Source organism: Ammodytes marinus (genome assembly GCF_949987685.1).
Source record: "Ammodytes marinus genome assembly, chromosome: 10".
In the NCBI taxonomy this organism is placed as follows: Eukaryota; Metazoa; Chordata; class Actinopteri; order Uranoscopiformes; family Ammodytidae; genus Ammodytes; species Ammodytes marinus.
This window is the reverse complement of record NC_137214.1, coordinates 1,512,259-1,533,793: the sequence shown is the minus strand read 5'-3', so window position 1 is coordinate 1,533,793 and position 21,535 is coordinate 1,512,259. Positions and strand designations below refer to the sequence as shown.

General features: G+C 41.1%; 1 protein-coding gene across 2 annotated transcripts in view; it reads right to left on the bottom strand.

Annotated features, from left to right (window-relative positions):
• LOC307256224 (storkhead-box protein 2-like) overlaps window positions 1-20,514 on the bottom strand; it is a 74,810-nt gene extending 54,296 nt beyond the window's left edge. The window contains exon 1 of one of the 2 annotated variants that reach the window (XM_080035124.1): window positions 19,738-20,514. In XM_080035124.1, coding sequence (XP_079891250.1) covers window positions 19,738-20,068 — 331 coding nt within the window. In that variant the 5' untranslated portion in view covers window positions 20,069-20,514. Of the gene's footprint in view, window positions 1-3,361; window positions 3,459-19,737 lie in introns of those variants that run through there. The other variant, XM_080035125.1, reaches the window with a different exon arrangement.
• Between the last annotated feature and the right edge of the window lie 1,021 nt (window positions 20,515-21,535).

Genomic DNA, 21,535 nt, shown 5'->3' with positions numbered 1-21,535 from the left:
ACAAGGTTTAAAGGTCATAAAAGTCGAAAAGTATCATAGGTCCTGTTTAAGAGCCATTCCGGTAACACCGGTGTTTTTGCACGTGTGTTACTCGGTATTTAAATGTCCCTAATTCCACTGCATTCCTTGTTAACCCATTGATGACGGCTGCTGCACAATGCCACATTGTATCTCCTGCCTGATGCTGCGTAGCGCAGCATTGTTACTTTATCTAATTTTCATAGCGTGTGCAACATAAAATGCACCGTCATTGGTTCAAATACACATGAGGTGGGTTTTGTTGATTTTTTTAAGACCACGTGACCACCCAAAAGTTGTGTGGTTTGCCGAACATCACGCCAATAAAAAATAAATAAAAAAAAAATTATAAAAAATAATTATAAAAAAAATACGCCAGCGATAGTGTATTACAGAACAGTTAGTGGCGTTCGGAGCGCAGAATCTAGGTCTACTATAGGCTACTGACGAAAATCACACAACACATTGAATCTATTTATTAACAATATTTATGAATGAATAATTTCTGGAAGTACCTGCAAATGCGTCACTTGTTATTTACTGTAATAGGGAGAGGAATAGAACCTCAACAGTCAAACCTTCTTTCTCAGACTACGAAAATAATGGGTTTCCATATTCTATGCAATGTTATTCCAACAGACTGTTACCATATCTTATGCAACAATGTTAACTTGGTCGGCAGATTTGAACATTGATGTCACACATAAAGAGTGGGATTGTATTTGTGAAAACATCAAGAGGGTGTTTAGAGACATTAAAATTAGATTAATCCAGTTTAAGATTCTGAACCGCTTTTATTGGACTCCAAGCCGACTGTTCAGGCTGAAGCTGCGGGATAATGCAGACTGCTGGAAGTGCTGCAGCTCAGAAGGGACTCTTCTTCATCTGCTCTGGGAATGTCCCATGATTCAGAGCTACTGGCAAAAGATTCACGATCGCATTGAAAACATTACTCGGACTACCTTGGAGTTCTGCCCTAGGCTGTATGTTTTAAATGACCCACAAATAACATCCAACTGTGGGGCAGCGGACTTTATTCAGACCAGTATAATGGTTGGAAAACCAATTATAATGAGAAACTGGAAGAACCCAGGTGAGCCCTCTTTTCAGGAGTGGAGCACGGAGTTGGCAAAAGTGGCATCCTACGAAAAAATCTCGTTCAACATCAATGACAGGACTGAAAAATATGTGGCGAAATGGGGAAAGTACGTGCAATATATTGCTACCAGATGAGAGAGTGCTGCTTATTGTAAATCTGTACAACTGATCCATGTGTGTTTTTCTAGTATATATACATATATATATTTTTTTTTCTCTCTTTTTATTTTTATTTTTTTTACCTTTTTATTTAACTATTTCTACCTGATTTCTATTACCCATTTTGGCATAATCTTTATTTTCTTTTTCAAAAATGTAACATCACTAAGGGATAAATTATAAGACGTCAATTGTTGTGTTGACTACAATTCTGATTACATTGTTACAGTGAAGTATAAAAACTCAATAAAATACTACTTACAAAAAAAAAACAATATTTATGAATTTAGGCTGTATTTTGCTGCTCCAACTCAAATTCAGCCCAGCCAGGCGATAGTTAAGTTTCAGTTTCGTTTTCATCTCTGTGGTATACAGCCGTCGGGAGCCAGCTGATCGGCTCCCGACAGCAGGAGTCAGTCTGCGTTCCAGTTGTACTGGGAAGTCGGATTTATGGTGCTAGTGATAACTGAACTAAAACATAAAATAAAGCTATCTCCTCCATCTGTCTATCTTTATCCCTCCACTGCACACTCAGTCACTACTATCCATGCTAAAAGGAAGCAGGATTATAACCTCATTTAGCACATTATTTTTAAATATTTTATATTATTTATTCTTTTTTTTCTACCCCATCTAATTTTGACGATTTTTAGAAAAATGAGTTGGTTTGTAAGCTCTAAGGGAGCATGTTTAAATAAACCTGTGAACCTTAACTTTTAAATGTATTTTATTTCATGTTTCTATGTGCTACACAGGCTTAGATATTAAGGTTTTGGTAGACTTTACAATTCATACTATTTTTTCAGAAAACCCTCAGGCATTAAGGACATGCATCCATATTGCCATAGTCATCAATGGGTTAACAGTAGATTCCGTTTTTATTTCCCGATTCAGTCCGCGTTTTCGTTATCGCGGAAATCATAGGGCCCTATTTATATTTAAATTAATGCTTGTCAAGGGGTAAAATACTTGCTATTACTGTAGGCTTATACTCTTGTATTAAGAGGACATCTTACATTGCTTGTAAAATAAATACAATTTATGTTACAAGTAGAGCACAGTAACACAACATAGAATAAATTATCTAAATTGTTCAAGATGTTTTTGACTAATCACAACCAAAAGGTGTTACACTTGCCCCCGGTCTCCCCAACATGTATTGAACAATCTGCAATGTTCTGCTTTCTGGATGGGTAGGGGAGGGGGTCAATATGTTTTTTAAAGCACTCTATGCTGACTTTTTGTGTATGAAAATTACTCTATATAGCAAGCATTCCTTTTCTTTTACAATCGGTTTCTGGTTCTATCATCTTTTTACTTTCATTTCAGTTTGAGCTCCTTGTGTGGTGTTTATTTTTTATAAAAACAGCAGACAGACAGCCAACTTGCATGCATACAAAAAAACAGAAAACAGTAATACAGTATATAATCAGTATGGAGTGAAAGCATTGAACTGTTGGGTTTTACTGGTGGTTTTCAGAATCTGCATCAATATGAGCAATTCTGATAAAGTCGAAAAAGACGAGCCATTTTGTAGCAGCAGCCGTTAGTTTACAGCCCTGCTCATTTCATCATTTGTACTATTGACCGAAAAACAGAGACCGAAAGAGAGAAAAACAGTTGCAGACGTAAGAGTAAGTCAGCTTTGTGAAACACACAGTGTTTAGAGAATGAAAATAAAGAAGTCCAGAGAAATTGGGAGTATGAAAGGGAGAATGATGGAACATTGATCATTCATGTCTCTCACTGCAGTGGCAGTAAACAATCAGCTAGCCTCCTTTGTCCAAAGCACTAAACCACACCCCCTCCTTTTGTCATGCACTCCCTCCTCCTCACTCTAACCCTATTTTCTCTCTCCCTCCATTTCTCTTGCTTCATATAAACCTTCATTATCTCTATCCCCATAAAATATATTTGGATCTATCCTTCCATCATTGTTCTTTCTATGTCTCTGTGGCTCTCTCAGTGTAGAGCTGTGACGCTATGCTATGCTAATGCTAACTAGGAGCTGCTGCTAACAGGCTAGCTAATGAAAAAGTGTGAGACAGACAGAACAGACAGACAGTGTGTGTCAGTGGATGCATACCTTGACTGGTAGTAATCTACTCCTTTAGTAAAAATAGAATAAAAAAGTATTAAAATAGCCCAGTATAGCTTCAGGAGGTACACTCTCTCTCCCTTTCTCTCACACACTAGCTGATCCTCCTCTTTCATGCACATACTATGCCCCTCCCCTCCCCTCTCTGTCATTCACACACGGAGGCGTCATCTTCCTCCGTTAGTGTCCCTTTGCATGCACGCACATACACACACGCACATACACACACATGCACACACATGCACACACTTTCTCAGCCCCAACTCACACACACAATGAGCATTCAGTTAAGGGCTACCCACAATCCCCTGCACCACACAAAGACAAGGGGGTGTGACCAATCACACACTAGCTTTCTCTCCTTTCCTGCAATACCCCCCCACCTCCCCTCCATGCTCACTGTGTAAGGCCGATTTACAAGCTTGTGGGCGGGCTGCCAAGAGGGTTGCCATAACAACGCATCCCCAGTTGCTCTATGTTGCCATCTCTCCTAAATACACTCACATATCTCTACTACACTGTGTGTGTGTGCGTGCGTGCGTGCGTGCGTGCGTGCGTGCGTGCGTGCGTGCGTGCATGCATGCATGTCTGCGCTGCTTGCCCGGTGTTGCAGTAATGCAGCTGGGTTCTGGTGTGACCCAGTTAGAACACTAAGGCGGAATGTAGGACACACAAACACACAGCCAACAAAACATTTCAGAATTATAAAACAATTGCTTAAACATAACGGTCCAGTAAAAATATTTTATAATTAAAAGTTATTTACGATTATAACCAAACATGTTCAGTGTAGTTACGCATTGATGACACTGATGTAATAATACTGATTATACTACAAGTATACTATATAGGACAGTCATTTACTGATTATAGTGTAGGTACTTTAAAATAAAGCTATACTGTATATTGGTTATCACTTCATGTTCCCTAGGAACAAGAAAGGACTCATCTGTGATATTTTGTCATGTTGGTTTATTTCTGCTTCTGGACTCCACCTTGCAGTCCTTAAAGCAGGGGTGTCAAACTCATTTTGGTTCGAGGGCCACATACAGCCTCTCTGATCTCAAGTGGGCCGGACCAGTACAATAATGGCAAAATAACGTACATATGTCAAATCCAAATCTTTAGCTTTGTTTTTCAGTTATATGCTTTATAACTCAGCCTACATATGTAACCTACATTATCACGGATCACAAGGGATCTCTGTAGCCCCCAGGAAATGTCTTAGTAAAGGTTGCTGCTGGCCATATAATAGGAGGTGCGGCGTGGACAGGGCTGTAAACTAGCGGTCGCCACTCGCCAAATGCGACCAAAATATTCCCCTGGCGACTTAATTTTGGAGGGATACATGCCACTGGGGCGGGTAAAAGTTTGTCCCGATGGTCGTCCTCTTGCGATAAATTATGCATGATAGAACAAAACATTGTAGTAGCTGTAAACTGATAAATTATGACGGTAGCAAACGTCAAGCTAAACTGGTGATTTGTTGTGTGTCACACTGAAGTAGCTCCCCCGACGTCACCGCTGTAGAAAATAAGTTCCCCCGAAGAAACGTAGCGTGCGCTTCACCGCCATAGAATGTATAAGAACGCCGTTCATTCACGCCCACAGCGAGCCTTCCGCACGTGAAGCGGTGCGGGAAAGCTATAGTGTGAGCGGCCACAGCTTGTATTTTGGTCATATCTAACACTGGACTGTAGGCCTATATAAAAGTGTTGTACCTTTGCTGTCTTTGGGTTAAAAAAACTCCTTCAACTCAGTATCCGTCTAGTCCAAAAACACTCTGTCAGCTGCTGCTGCTGCAGACGGTGTGCAGACGGGCTCGGAGAGTCGGCATCCGCGCATCAACAGTCATTCAAAGCAGCGGCAGTAATCACACAACCGGACGGTGGAGAAAGTCCCGTAGGTTAAAAATAGTGATCCAGATTTTAAATCCATGTTAAAATCGGAAGGATATAGAGCTAGATAGCTTAAAAAAAGTAGCAAACATGTCAACTGTGATGTGTTCAGGCCGGCTCAGTAATATGATTGATGTGTTCAAATGCAACAAAAAAAAAAGAAATATGAGATTTTGGCGAAAACTTGTTTTCCCAGCAATATAAAATAGATAGTATAGATGGAATTATGACCTGTTTAATGTCCTATGTTGAGCTATGATCATATCAGCAATTAAAGAAATAATACAAGTTCTGTTTCAACACAATAATATAAAAGTTTTAAATGTGCAATGTTTGAAATGAAATGAATGAAACTAAATTAATATAATATTAAAATGTATTTCTAAATATTACTTTGGCCTCTTTTCTAAGCATGTACTGCTATATAATACTGTTATCTCAATGAAAAGTACTGAAACAGATGTATATATGCAACAAAAAGAGGCAATTTATTATTTGGCCGGTAAAAAATGTACTTGGCCGGTAGATTCTTTCATCTACCGGTCCCCTTGGCAGGTGAGCCAAAAAGTTAGTTTACAGCCCTGGGCGTGGAGCGCCGCAGCAAAAATTTTGGGGGTATTTTGCTCAAAGATGCCAATACGCACTAATGAAATAAACAACTGTTTATTTGAATACACAAATACAACAGGCCAATTTTGTTTACTATATGTACAGGGACACATTTTGTGCAAACATGCAGACAGTACAAAATACAATTAAATAAAAGTGCAACTTCTACTGTTTTGATTTATTTTTAAATACAGAGGTTATTTGTTGTTTTGGAATACGTTTTTCCCAATTTAATTTAAATTTAATTTAACTTACTTTTTTTTTTAAATGCTCAGAAATGTGTGCTCTACAAGTCGCGGGCCGGATGTTTGACACCACTGCCTTAGACACTTGACACAATCAATCATCAATATTAGCATGCTATTTGGCCACATATATTGGCCTATTTACAGCCCTCAGAAAACTGACAGCTCTTCTTAGATGCAAGTTCATCAATTCATGGCTTAAAATCCTGAGCTGTAGAACTTTCAGCAGACATTCCTAGCTGTAAGCCACGTAAGTTTCCTAACAGTTGGGAGCTTATGCAACGTGCGGATATGGGACAGGCTCCATGAAGAAAAATAAATAATTTTTTTTTTTTTTTTTTTAGAATTGATTCAAATCGGCTGAATTGATTCGCGGGCCACATCAAAACGTGTCGCGGGGCCTAGAGTTTGACACATGTGCCTTAAAGGTTCAGTAAGCGGAATGGTCAGTTTAGCTAACTTCCTGTCAGTTACAGCAGTTAGCAGTCCCCTCCCTCGTCCCCACGTCACCACATGAATGCACTTCAAACAGCGTGTTATCTAGCACCATCTCAGATAAGTAAGTGTGATAAAACATGATAAAAACCATCAAAACATACATTAGGAAGGATTTTTACCTGCTGCGCCATTGTAGGCGCATAATCATTCACCCATCTGTTGCTCTGTAGCGTTCTCTCTTGTGATTGGATATTAATTTCGGGATCCCTGAAAAGTTTATTTGCCGATTACATGCGCATAGCAGCTGACTGAGAGATCGGCTTTGAAACGCCATGCACCATTCAAACACCGTGAAAACAGCAATAGCCAAAAGCACATTATTAGCCTCGTTCGAGTTGGAGCCGTCTTGCTAAGACCATGGACATATAAAGAAATGGACACCGGATTGAAACACGGCGCCCATTCATTCCTATGAAAGCTGCTCATTGGCGCAGAGAAGCAACAAGGAAGCATAATCCGGAAATTCCATGCGGCCTGGAAGCATGACGTAGCTGCATTATGGAGCTATCAAGAAAGAGGGCGGCAAGCGTGGCGGACTGGAGGCGGGTGTAGAATCATTCTCGTTCTGTAGCATCTAGCCTGGCGAAAACAAACTGAAAGCCGTTAAAAGCCGTTAATAGGGCTAATAAAACGCTTGAGGTGGCGTTTTGAAATGAGAAAACTTCAATTTTAATAGTATATGGTCTAAAGATAAGTATGAGCCTATGATTGATATCCAGAATCAGAGACACAATCTTGTTCGCCGCTTGTACTGTGTGGACTAGGGGTGTGAACGTTTACAAAAATGTCTAACCGTGTACACGACGGATTTTTTTTCGTGTACACGGTTGTACCCGTGACGTTATTGTCCTCGTGCGCCCGCCGTCTTGAAGGCGCACGCATACACACACGCGCGTTCGTTCACCAGTAAACACACAGTTGACATGAACTACGCTCTTTTACAAGCCTCTTATAATAGGTCCATGGCGCACACACACACACACACACAAGTTCGCCTGTCATGTGTGCCGTCATTATCGCCCTTCATTAATTTCCTGATTAATATAGCCTCTCGCACAAATTTCTACATGCCCACGTTTATGCAGGTTGAACAGGTATTATAAAGTTCGGGCTACTTACAAGCGTAGTTCACGACAACCGAGTAACTTTAATATTTAGGTTATCTTTCATCACTCGTCCGTGGCTGTGAGTCGAGCCCCAGCACGGCGACTCCCCGCGTGTGTGTGCGCCGATACACACACTCACACAGAGACACACTCGCCGAGGGACAGACCGATTAGGCAGACTAGCTTTTATCATCCCCAATTAGTTTATTAGTGATGTAAAATCAATAAATGCATGTCTCCAGAACATTTTTAAAAACTTTGAAAAAGGGAAAATTAAAAATTTGAAGAAGAAAAAAAATTAAAAACGGTTTTCGTTTATTGATTTTTCCTAAACGGTTATGATTTACTAAACGGTTACACGGTTACACGTGTACACGTGCACACCCCTAGTGTGGACAGGGAAATCTGCCTACGGGCCGCATGAAAATAAGCTCCTCCCACAACCATGTAATACCAATGGCTTGGCCACATATCCATGCTGGCTGCTAGGAGAAGGCACAGTCCTGGGTGCCTGGCTAAGACCTGCGCAATTATGACGCTCGTCTTGCTGAGCATTATGGTTAGACTTTTTGTCCGACTTGCACCTGCGGCTGGCGGCGGCTCGGCTGCTTGAGACTTTGAAGTCCTGCAGGATCAAGACGGACACAGACACTGGAGCAAGTCGCTGCAGTTTCACCCCACGGGCTGCGGGAGCGAAATGTTTGATGGGAAACGTCTTGCTGACAGACGGAGCTGAGCGCTAATTGGGAGTTTAAACCCGTGCCTTTGATGCGTTTCCCCAATTGGTTACGCAAAAGTCTGACATCACCGCTCAAAATTAAATTACGATCCATTCTTTTTGATTTTAATTTATGTTTAATCATTAAGCCGCCACAGTAGCCTATATGCATTTAAGCAGAAATATACTTAATCAGAGTTAAACCTCCACAGGTCTGAACTGGGCGGCAGTGGTGAAGTGGGTAGGGAGTTCGCCTCTGGTGTGCAGGGTCGGAGGTTCGATCCCCCCTCTCCCCGCCACATGTCGAAGTGTCCCTGGGCAAGACACTGAACCCCGTATTGCTCCCGATAGTTAGCTTAGTTAGCTTAGCACCCTAGTGCTAAGCCTACCCTGCGTGGTAGCTGCTGCTATCGGTGTATGAATGTGTGTGTGACTGGGTGAATGTGTACAAAAACAATGTAAAGCGCTTTGAGTCTGTGATAAACTGAGATATAGCGCTATACAAGTCCATTTACCATTTACCAACCCTTGACAGAGAAATAATTTGGATGTTTAACTCTCCTGTAGCCTATGGATTTATTTCAAAGTGAACACAAACTTGAGTCGCTTATCTTGGTGAAATTATAACTTTATACCATTAAGATTAAATCATAGGCTTATTTCCAGTGATCTAAATGGTCTGGGAATTGTATTTTACATGTAGTTTCGCAAAGCCAGAACAAAACTACAAGTAGTATGATGTTACACATCATAATATATAGTTCATCATATCCATCTCTACAATAATAATAAGGGATCTTTTATTAGACCTTCTTTAACTTTAGGCCGATCATATTCGTTATGTGAAGGGAGAAATACTAAACCTCCTTTATTTGGATTTGTAAATTATTTTTTATCACTTAAAAGTAGGTTTTCAAGTAAAGTAACAAGAAAGATAAAGATGTGTGGGGAATGGGGAAATATCTTGTTTCTTGTTTTGCAAATGCCCCTCGCTTTTAAAGTGTTTACTCGTCTTTGTGTTGTGTTCTGCTTCTAATCGGTTGTAGCATGTGTAGCTCTTCTACGAACATGTTTCTAGTAGGCCTTCAAAATAAAACTAGAAAACGAACTGCATCCGCAACAAAGACGTTACTTCCTACGGCACATGCAAGTCGAGCCGACTCGGAGCTGTCCGGCTGCAGTCAGGCTTTTTCGTCACTCCCTCGACTGCACTCGGCTACTCTCGTCTACTTTCCAGACGAGCCGAAACTGGGGTCGACACTATAACTAATAGGCTCGTTCGACCCCAGTTTCGGCTCGTCTGGAAAGTAGACGAGAGTAGCCGAGTGCAGTCGGGGGAGTGGCGAAAAAGCCTGACTGAAGCCGTACAGCTCTGAGTTGGCTCGACTTGAGCATGTGTAAGAGCTACACATGCTACAACCGATTAGAAGCAGAACACAACACAAAGACGAGTAAACACTTTAAAAGCGAGGGGCATTTTCAAAAAGATATTTCCCCATTCCCCACACATCTTTATCTTTCTTGTTACTTTACTAGTGAACCTACTTTTTAAGTGATAAAAAATTATTTACAAATCCAAATAAAGGCGGTTTAGTATTTGTCCCTTCACATAACGAATATGATCGGCCTAAATAAAGTTAAAGAAGGTCTAATAAAAGATCCCTTATTATTATTGCAGAGATGGCTATGATGAACTTTATTATGATGTGTATCATCATACTACTTGTTGTAGTTTTGGTCTGGCTTTGCGAAACTACATGTAAAATACAATTCCCAGACCATTTAGATCACTGGAAATAAGCCTATGATTTAATCTTAATGGTATAAAGTAGGGCTGTCAAATTAACACATTAATTTCGATGAATTAATCACAGAAAAATGAACGCGATTAAAAAAATTAACGCAGATTAATCGCACGTTGACCCAGTGCAAAAGTGGTGCGCAGCTGCACCAAGTTGCACCTGTAGCTTGCATACACGGCCCGCACGGGTGAAAGGGAGAAAAGTAAAGAGAGAAGCCGGGGAAAGGGGCCGGCCCGAGGGCTCTATGGACGGTTTATGGGATGCTTCGGGCAAATAAGCATGAAGGTAGGAAGACATCTTACTTTATTCTCCGCAGTGTCTGTGCATTATTTATTTAGTGGGTGCAACAATGTAGGTTCAAAACAGTATCTCTCAATCTTCCTCCGTGTGTGTCTCAATTTTGTTTGCTAGCTGTCTCGCCTCCCGCGTAAACGGACACCCGCCCTGTGTGTGTGTGTCAATATTTTTGCCTATGAGTACGACGATGGTGAATGAATCTGTGGCAGCGCAGCGCTGTCTGTTGTGGAGAAGGAATTAAGAGAGAGAGAGAGAGAGACAAACTGTAGCAGGCTATACAGCTGTTTATAAACAGGTATAAAAGTGTCATAAAAGTATGCGATTAATTTAGATTAATTAATCACAGAGCCTGTAATTAATTAGATAAAAAAATGTAATCGCTTGACAGCCCTAATTTATAAACAAGCCTGAATTTTTATTTTTTTACTTTTTAATAGCCAATATTGTATTTTTTTTATGTCTGAACTGCTGACATGGAAAAAAGTTAGTAGGCTCACTGTACAATTGAGCCACTTTCTCTACAATAGATGCCACTTTAAAATGTCTTAAATGTGCTCACATCAAAAGACAAAACATCAACCAAATAATACCTTGTTTTCAGATAAACATACCTACACGTAAATATGAGTTCACTGTTTGAAAAGGGCATGCAGGAGCAGGACCCTAAACAGACATGAATATCGTAAGGTTCTTCTACCCATCCACCTAGCTCTTTCTCACACACACATTTAAACTTATAATTAATAATAGCCTTATGGAGATTATATCACTCATGACACCACACCATCTCTGAACCTAGACTATAAAATGGCACCGCAATCTGTGCTTTATATTATTTTTTTTTAAATCAAGAATCAAATCGAATCATGGCCTTAAAATCTAAAAGCCAATCGAATCGAGGATTTGGAGAATCGTGACACCCCTAGTGACGAGGGTGTGTTCTGGCAACAATTTCACACTCAGGTATTTGTAATCTTAGCAGTACCACAATTATCAAGATAACAAGATTTTGTTAAACAAGTTGATGGAGCCATATGTACAACACCTAACAGAGCAGCTGAATCAACGCTTCCACAAGCTACACATCCTGGGTGCATTCAGTGTTCTAGGCCCACAAGTAGCCAGGAACCCAGAGCTAAATGTTCCTGTGAGTCACCTGAAAAGTCTCACTGCCAAGTTCACCCCTTTGGATGAGCAAACACTTTTAGAGGACTGGTCTTCACTTCACAGAAAATCTTCTGACTGGTATGCTGAAGGTGAGAGCTATTTTAGACAGCTAACTTTGTCCCTTATCAAATGCCATTTTATATTGATGTGCCTTGTCAACTGCTTATTCTGACTATAGGACACAAACCAGTTAGATGTTACAGTATTATGAGCTTGGTCCGCTCTATCCCTGCCTGAGCAAACTTGCTGCCATAACGCTGCCATAGCGCTCACCATTCCTGTAAGCAGTGTGAACTGTGAACAAGACTTTTCAACCATGAACAGAGTAAGGCACAACTCATTAATGGTTTTTAGCCGTTAGATTAACGGACTGAGTTTGGAGTTTAATGTGATGAAGATGAGTAAATTATGGTTTACCTGAGTTTGTTTTGGGGTGCAATCGATCACAAAACTCACGGTCACGGTTTTTGAGTCACAAATCGGATAATTTTCGGATCAACAACAACAAAAAAGGCAAATATAACAATATATTATTTTGGTTTCAATTAAAGCCACTACGAGTAACATGGCACGTTGGCGGCCCCTTTGGACAAAAGCGGTAGTATTTTTACGACACCAGCTGTCGTGAAGCTGTTTTCTAGCGCGTGCCGGGCGTGCGAGATTCAAATGATCAGGAAGCAATATAGTGCATGTCCGTGTGTTGAAAGTGTGAGGGCACCGGACTCTTTTCGGCTCCGTGAGAGTGGTTAGTGACACAGCATCAACTAATGCCAGTCAGTGCTACACATTGTCACAACTTCAGCCAGTATTTAGTTTGTTTTCATGTCTGTTTTCCTGGTTTACTTTCTACTCATGTCACTTCAGACCCGGCCACTCCCTCCTGCTCTGCACTCCCGGTTAATTACACTCACCTGCTCCTCATCAGTTAATCAGCCCCAGTATATATTTCAGTTCAGTTCCATCAGTCAGTGCCAGATTGTGCTTAGTGCCTTCACCCAGCTTTCCAGCGTTCTTAGTTTATTCCATATCATTCTGATCCTGCCTGCCTGTTCCCGTTTTTGACCTTGGACTTTCCTTTTTGCCTGCCCCAACTGGACTTGTTTGTCATCCACTTTTCATTAAATCTGTTCTGGTATCTGAACTGTTTCCTGTGTCGTGACACACACACCTGATTGCAATGAGTTGATGCAGTCTCACCTCTCACGGAGTTGAAAGAGTCCGTGTCCTCACACAAAGCGAATGAACGAGAGACGGCAGTTAGTATGGATCACGATGAGGTAATGTGTTTATGTTGTTGTAAATAATGACTATTTCAGATGAATAATGGTCATCTGATGATGCTGGTGAGGCAAAGTAAACTTTGTTTTAGTAGGCTACCGCTCATTCATTTAGGAGTAAACACTGCAGTCTAATTCGCTCCCGTGAAATTGTGTATATACACGTTGCTTGGCAACGCCCTCCCGCCCGCCTATCACTCTCCCTTTTAGCTTTTCTTCATTGCATTTTCATTTTTTTATTTGATTGTTCAGCCCCGTTATCAGTCATTATGACGACAAATAACGTCTCAAACAAGGCTCCCGCTCCCCTTCCCTCACCTGGAGGGATAGGCTTCTCAAATCGCGTTGCAGCGCCACACTGAAATCTGCGACCAATACGGATATGTGACCATAGAGCCTAAACGAGCGAACCGAAAATCGGACTGGATGTACGACCAGACCAAAAGCAGTAATAAAAACGTCTTTCTTTGCACTGATGGTCTCGTTTGCTGTTAAAGGTAATTTCTGATTATGAGAGGAAACATGAGGCTGTTTAAAAGATATTTAAATGTTACTCGGAGCTGCTTTAAATTTGATTTTGATTTTAAAAATCCACAGTGAATTACAAAATAGCCTGTGTCCACAAAGGCTCTTTTAAATAAAATCATCAAATATTTAAAAACGTAATAAAGTGCTAAATGAGGTAACAATCCTGCTTCCTTTAAAGATGTTATCTGTCGCATTAACATCTTATTTATTGTCTTTTAAGTTCCTATTTATCTAATAGTGATTGAGCACATGACCCACTGATGAAAGCACCTGTATAATTGCTGCTTTGCCCTATATTATACTATCGAGGGGCTATGTCGTATTAACCGTGCTGCAGCTGTGCATTCTTTTACTATGGACATGGGAGCTTTAGACTCAATAGTACTGAGTTCAGACCTGTTTGCATTCCAGTACATCTGTAAATTTTTCAATATCGTTTTTATGTTCTATACAGTCTATGGTTTGTATAAGACATGGTCCTAGGTCCCACATTTTCAAAATTTATGAAAAAGTCTTTCTGCACCCTGTGTGTGCTGCCGTGTCTGAAGTTCACAATTTTTCAGGTGCAATCGAACAAACATCTGAACAACCGATCCAAAGCACTCTCAACATCAACTTGGATCAGGTCAAATAATGTTTAAAGAGCACCTATTATGCTTTTTCAACTTTTATGACCTATAAACGTTGTTATAAAGATTTATAGTCATATTTAACCATACTCAAGTGTCAAATAATGACTTGCATGCATTTAGACGTATTTTCTGCTGACCGTCTGGGGTGGCTGTGCAGAGCACTAAACACTAGGAACGCCGGTCGAGATTCACTGGTTAAAATTTCCGGGATTTATCTACGCAGATCAATCCGGAATTTCCATGTATGGTAATGCTGCAACGTCAGGGCTGTACGCTTATTTTTTTAGGTGATAGCACTGGTGCTATCAAGCAAAAAAATTCAGTAGCACAAAAATAAATTTGGTAGCACACAAAGTATGATCGAAAACTTGCATAACCTTAACCCTTGCATTTCGCTCTAATTACCTTTGAGCATGTCATCTTTCTCAATTAATATTATAACCTAGTGTGTGCAGTGATAATTATGGACAAATTAATAGGGGTGCACTGATTGCAATTTAGAAAAAAGAATCTAACCTGCCAATTGCAATTTTTTACTGATTCAGAATTATTATTGTTATAATGTCCTTCTGTTAATTAAAACCAAACTTAAAACATTAAACATAGCCTATTAAATAAATAAGTATACATATTGGTACAATTTAGGATAAATTAAATAGGTTGTTGTGAATGTGTTGGGAGTAGCTTTTCAGTGGCCTATTTAAAACTTTGTTTAAATAGACTAGGCTACTGTTGACTGCTCGCTGCAGCTGAAGGAGTTGCCTTCCAAGCTAGAAAAAAGCGCTTCCTTCCTGTTACCGGCTTCAAAATAAAAGTCAACTCACGTTTGGCTAGTAACAGGCTTTCTTTTTCCTCTCGTCAGCTGTCATAATACTGCCTTTACGCATGACGGTGGAGACGAACACAAAACAACACACAACGGGACTCCGCGGCCCGGTGATAAGGAAACAGTAGCCTACACTAAGGTTTAACAAGAAACTTTATAAAGACACTTAAAAAAACGATCTCTGCCCATACAAAAAGTTCTGACTTGGATTTGATGGAGCGATCGATGTGTATGAAACCATCCGGTACGGTCTGATGACGGGCCGTTATATTAATAATAAACAGCGTGCTGCACAAATATGAGACTGTCCACCGCGACCTATTACGTCAAGGCTACATTTAAAAAACACAATAGCTTAAGGATTCTCGTTGCTCTAATGTGGAAGTGGAATATATGATGCAAATATTCACAAACAGTCGTATAGCCTACAAGTAGACTACGCTCCAAATCCTAAACGCGCACGGTGACGTTGGCAAGGTGCAATCGTGCCCAGGCCACAAGCAGTGTGAGCACGGGCCTGCGGTGGGGAGGGGGGAATCGTGCTGAATCTTCCTGCAGCACGGAACAGGCCAACGGCACTAGTGTGAGTGGGCCCTTAATGTGAAGGCGCACAGGAAATGTTCTGTTTGTACACGCGCTAACTTAACTGCGGTAATGTGCCATCTCCTTCCGGTAATTGCCGTAGGTGAAGTTTTATACCTAGAATCGCTGCACGAGCACAGATCCCGAGGACACATATCTTTCACCAGCCAAAGTGGAGGGTGGACTCAATAACTTACTTGCCTAAGACTCATTTACCCGCAGTGTTAATGTAGAGCGCTCCTCTGTGTTTCAAAGACAGCCTCTCCTCATTAGCAAGCTGTCGCACGAGTGCGAATGGATTTGTATTCATCATCGCACGTGATCAATTTCAGTAGCAAAGGCGATCAAAACTGTCGCACTGTACAGCCCTGAACGTGCTCAGGCACGCTCCGGCCATGCCCCCACCTGCCTGCTCAAATCTGCCCGCACGCTGCTGAAAGTGTTCCGGAAGGTAACCAATCACAACGGAGTGGGGTTGGCAGGAGGGGGGCGAGGGGACGGAGAAGGACGAAGCCCAGTGTTGACAGATAATGCTGAAAGCCCCAGATGAGAGGAAGCATTTCCCGAAAATCTACATAGTTTTTTGTGCTGTGATTCGTGTCAGATTTTTCTATATACCTAGGGCAGGGTTCAACACAACTTTTTTTTCTGAGTTTTACTGGCCCCTTGTATATTTTCACTGGCCCTGCACACACTTTTTTTTTCCTTCATAATTTAGTGTCAATAATTATAATACCTGTATTAGAAAAATAACCAAATCTAAAGGGAATATCTACACTGTAACAGTATAGATATTCCCTTTAGATTTGGTTATTTTTCTTTTAGTTAATTATATGAAATGTTGAGATTGCTCATACATATAATATAAAACCAGGCAAACATTGAATTTGAAGCCTACGACTGAAAGTATGTGGATGGGGTAGGCCAGTATTTTAAAGTCCAGTAGTTGATGATTGTTTTTATTCTTGAATTTGGGCAGTTTAATGAATAGTTCACCTGCAGAAGTCATGATCAAACATAGGGAAAAATAAGAGATGAAGGTCTGATCAGTCTTGGTGGTGTGGTAGGCTGTTTTTATTACTTTTTTTATATGCATTAGGGATGTGAATGTGTCGACTGAATGACCGGTGTTCCACTTGCGCTCAAGTTGACTTTAAAAATAGAAAATCAGGGGGTTATGCCGTTTTTTTTAATGGGGATTTCACCGTTCACGTCTGCTCGTGAGCGCGCTGCAGGAGCGTCACTTCAGCATGAAGTGTCAGCTTCACATAAGAGTCCGGTGTGGGACCATTTTTTCAAACTATTGATACAAAACAATGCAGTGCAAAATATGAAGCATTAGTTAAACGCTCGTCTAAGACTATGACGTTAAATCACCTTAGAAACACACAATGCCTTCGTCCGAGCATAGCAGCGTTTCACCGTGAGATCTCGCCAGTGAGTGAGTGAGCCGCTGCGCAGAAGAACTGTGGTTTGTGGCTAAAATAATAACCGGGGATATTCCCCCCGTTAGCGATTTCAATGGGAAAGACTTCCGCGATCTGATTGTATGTCTCGAGCCTGAAAACACAGAGCCATGTCGGCAGACAAACTGCGCGACTAAGGAACTGTCCGTGATCCGAGTCCCTCCGTCAGTTTCTGTCTACAACCGACACAATCACTGGAGACGCATTCACAGCGGTTAAAAAAAGCCTCTCATTTGTATTACCATTACGGCTTTGATGCAAATACTGTAACATTACGGCGGCAGCTAAAGGAAAAGCGCAGTTTTCACTTCATTTTCTGCACCTCAACCTCTGCTGTGGGAAGAAAGAAAGGGGGCAGAGTAAGTCGATTGATTTGTCGACTCGCGGACGGTAGGCAGCTCTGCCAACGGAGCGAGAGTGCGCCCGCTTGTTGCTCCGCCTGCCAAAACGCCCACGCATCGTTTGTCCACTGGCCTTTCATTAAAAAATATATTTTATATTAGGTTTATTATATTGAGTCTTAAATAAACACTGCTTTCATTACGACTCAACGCGCATTTCAATGAACCATGATGTAGTCTACAAAAAGATAGCCTACTGAACTGTGATTGGCCGTTACTGGCCCGGGCGGGACAGTGACTGGCCAATCAACTTTCCCTGCATATGATCTTACTGGCCCCGGGCCAGCGGGCCATTGGTTATGTCGAACCCTGTAGGGGGCAAAACCCCTTTTTTTTTGAAAAACAGACATGGAGCGTTGTAAAAGGTTGTTCACCAGAAATGATATCCAGGACCTTCCAGGATCCCAACCTGGTCAACTAGCTGCTGGAAAGCTACAGCGGGCCGATATAGAGCAAATCAGAACCACTGTTTAAGCGAATGGGGATGGGCTAATAGGGAATTTTTTAAACTTATAGATATCATTATGAAACTTTGCAAGTTGATTACTGACATTAAAACAACAACTTTTTGTATTACAGTATTTTCCAAAATGTTTGAATAAATATGAAAAATCATCAATATCTTACTAATGATGTGTAAATTTGCATATCTGCAAAGCCCCAAAATCTAGATGTTGGACAAAAGCAGAGTCAATTTGTTTTTAAATTTTGAAAACCTAATCACTGTTCAAATTTGATCAATAACCCATAGAAAATACATTTTTTACACAGTTTTTTCCAAGGGAATGTCTAGCCGTTTCCTAAAATACCAGCTGGAGACTCCAAAAGGACACTTTTGGTCCATGGCACATGAAATGTAACTGTGTAAAGATTTTATTTTCTATGGGTTATTGATCAAATTTGAACTGTGATTAGGAAAGGCTTCAGGCAGTTGGACACTTGTTTTGTTTTCAAAATTTAAAAACAAATTGACTTTGTTTTCTTCCAAAATCTAGATTTTGGGGCTTTGCAGATATGCAACTTTACGCATCATTAGTAAGATATTGATGATTTTTCATATTTATTTAAACATTTTGGAAAATACTGTAATACAAAAAGTTTTTGTTTTAATGTCAGTAATCAACTCGCAAAGTTTCATAATGATATCTATAAGTTCAAAAAATTCCCCATTAGTCCATCCCCATTCACCCCCATTCACTTAAACAGTGGTTCTGATTTGCTATGTCGGCCCACTGTAGCTTTCCAGCAGCTTGTTGACAAGGTTGTCCACCCAGGTTGTGATCGTAGAAGGTCCTAGATGTCATTTTTGGTGAACAACCTTTTACAACGCTCCATGTCCATAAAATCACTTTGCCCCCTGGGTGATAGGAGTTATTAATGAGAAATTAAGACCAGAAAAGTAGTATAATAGGAGATCTTTAAGAAGGACATTGACATCAGACACGAGAAACTATTGTTGTCTGCAAAACAACCACAATTTACATTATAAATCTGGCAGCTTAAGAACAGGTACTCTGCTTCTGATAGGTTTCAAGTGTACACTAAATGTGCAACAGATGGTTGACTTAGTAGGGACACAACTGGATGCCTTGAATTTGTTGAAACTGTATGTTCAGACAATTTAAGTTGCACGATTGCATATAAAGTCAAAGAAATACGAAAGCCGTCTAAGCAGAGGCGAAGACACATCTGTGCATATTGAAAAAATATTAACCGCCCAGGATAATAAAATTCGGACATATTACAATCATTATATCCCCTGGACCTAACAAGTAATTTTACCAGTACTATTCTTCAAATTTACAATAGGAATATACTAAATTACATTAGTCTCACGGTCAATGTAATAACAGCTTATCTAAAATAATTGTAGGGCTCTTTCACCTCTTCCTCCTCCTACATCACTGGCTGTTAGTAATAATGCAATGCACCATTTCGTTATTGGTCTTATTCTGAAAGATTAACAGTTGAAACAGAATTAATTTATACTTGTTATACTGTTAATAACTAAAAGTAGTATCGTTCTGGACATGCAAAAAAGTTGCAGATAAACAAGTCGCACTGATAATACACTTTCTCTCCACCTTAATTATTTTTTAAGCAATATGGCATATGCCAATGAAATTTCTGACTTAAAATTCAGCCTGAATGCAACAGAGAAATGACTCAATAGGCTATGTTGACTATGATGACAACATCAATGTTTCACTGCTGAATGGAGGTGTCGAATAGCATCAATTGAAACACACTTACAAGCAGAAAATGTGTCGGCCTAAAACCTATGCAGACAGTGGTGGGTGGAGAGGCCTTACCCAGGTATTTGATGGTGAATCCCCGTGGCGGATTGAGGGACCTCCGCATCCACCCCTCCCTCAGCACTTCCAGATGATCCTCCTTCCCCTGTATCAGCAGCACATGCTCGTCGATCCATCCCAGGAAGAAGGTCTCGGACACAGCCTCGGGAATCCGTTGGTTCCATACATGCTGTTGTGTATTCTCTGCTTTGAAATCCGCAAAAATCTCATAGCCGGTGTGGTGTCTCGGCAGCTCGTCGCTCTCGGACACACCGACCGCCTCCCCCGCCTCGACCCTGGATAACACTATAGCCAGGGAATGAGGAGCTATCTGCAGGAAAGACTCCATTGTCACGTCGGCCTTCTAGCTCACTATAAAATGCAGTATACCCATTGTATTTACCTATCTGAGCCACTACCAGAATTAATCTGAAACAAGCATCCCATGTTAGCTAGCAGGTTGTGTAGCTACAAGCTACACTCTGCAACAACCGCATAGCCAACAGAATTTCCATGAAGCTAGCCTGTTAGCCCCCGTTAGCTCCCTAGCCTTACATGAACCCCATTCCGAAACCATTAAGGCTTGTCTTATTATCCGGTCGTAAAGGCTCGCCCTGTAAACAAACAGAGTATTTACTTAGGATGAATGTCGAACGCTTTCCGGGTGAAACAAGAGATGACATTCGTGATTTTCGATAAAACTTGACCGTTGTTGTTACGACAAGGACTATAGCTAGCTAGCCGGGTACTAACGTGTTAATGAATTCATCCAGGCAACGGATGCGGCGAGCCCCCCCTTTCTCGTCGGTAGGCGGTAACTGGGTCTAATGGGACACCTGTATCTTTTTGCCAGCCTTCACGGTTAACGAGAGGGAAAGATCACTCCAGCCGCCGCTCATTATAGTCCTGCCTCGCGCGCACGCTTCGGTGCGATGCGCGAGGATACAGCTGGATGCAGGGCTGTCTCATCCAAGTAGCCTACTGTGATGGCAGGCATCGTTACGGAGCTGCGTCAGGGGAGTGTTAACAAGACTGACAACAATCTTCCGGCTAAAATTTCAAGTTAAGATTTTGAACGTAACATCAATTCGTTTGCTACAGTTCCAGTCTGAGCACAAGTTGCACAACGGGCCCCCGAAGTAGCCTAATATGTTTGCTTCACAATAAATAATTTGAATTAAAATGGCCTATTAAACGTAGTTCTCCAGGTCATGCCATTCCTCAGTAACTAGCCTACCTACAATTAGCCTATGTGTACCTTATTGTAAAGTGTTACCCGCTCATTTAAAACCTCAATATCCGTTAAATTGTAGGCCTACGCTTAACTGAGTTTTTCCCCACTAGTAGAGGTCCTAGAAAAGTTTTGTATGCGCTTCATTTAGCGGAGAATATCTCAACTGTTATAGACTAATATATGACCCCAGTGAACAACGTGGGATGTGTGACAAAATCTCTATCCGGGGCCAAAGTCCTGAAAATGACCACAAAAGCTATGTGGTGAATGGGATCCTCATACTTTTTTACCAGATTAATCTTCATATTAAGAGAAATACTTTTTGTAATAAACTTTGTCTAAATCAGGGGTTGGGCCCCCCCCACCGCCCCTGACAACACCCCCCCCCCCCCCCCCCACACACACACACACCACCCTACACAGACAGATAGATAGATAGATAGATAGATAGATAGATAGATAGATCATCTATTATTGTTATTATCACAAGGGCTAGGCCAGTGGCGCACCTTTGAGTTGAACATTGGGTTTAGGGTTGGGGTCCGGAAATTTCTTATATTTTAACGTTAAATGCATCATTCT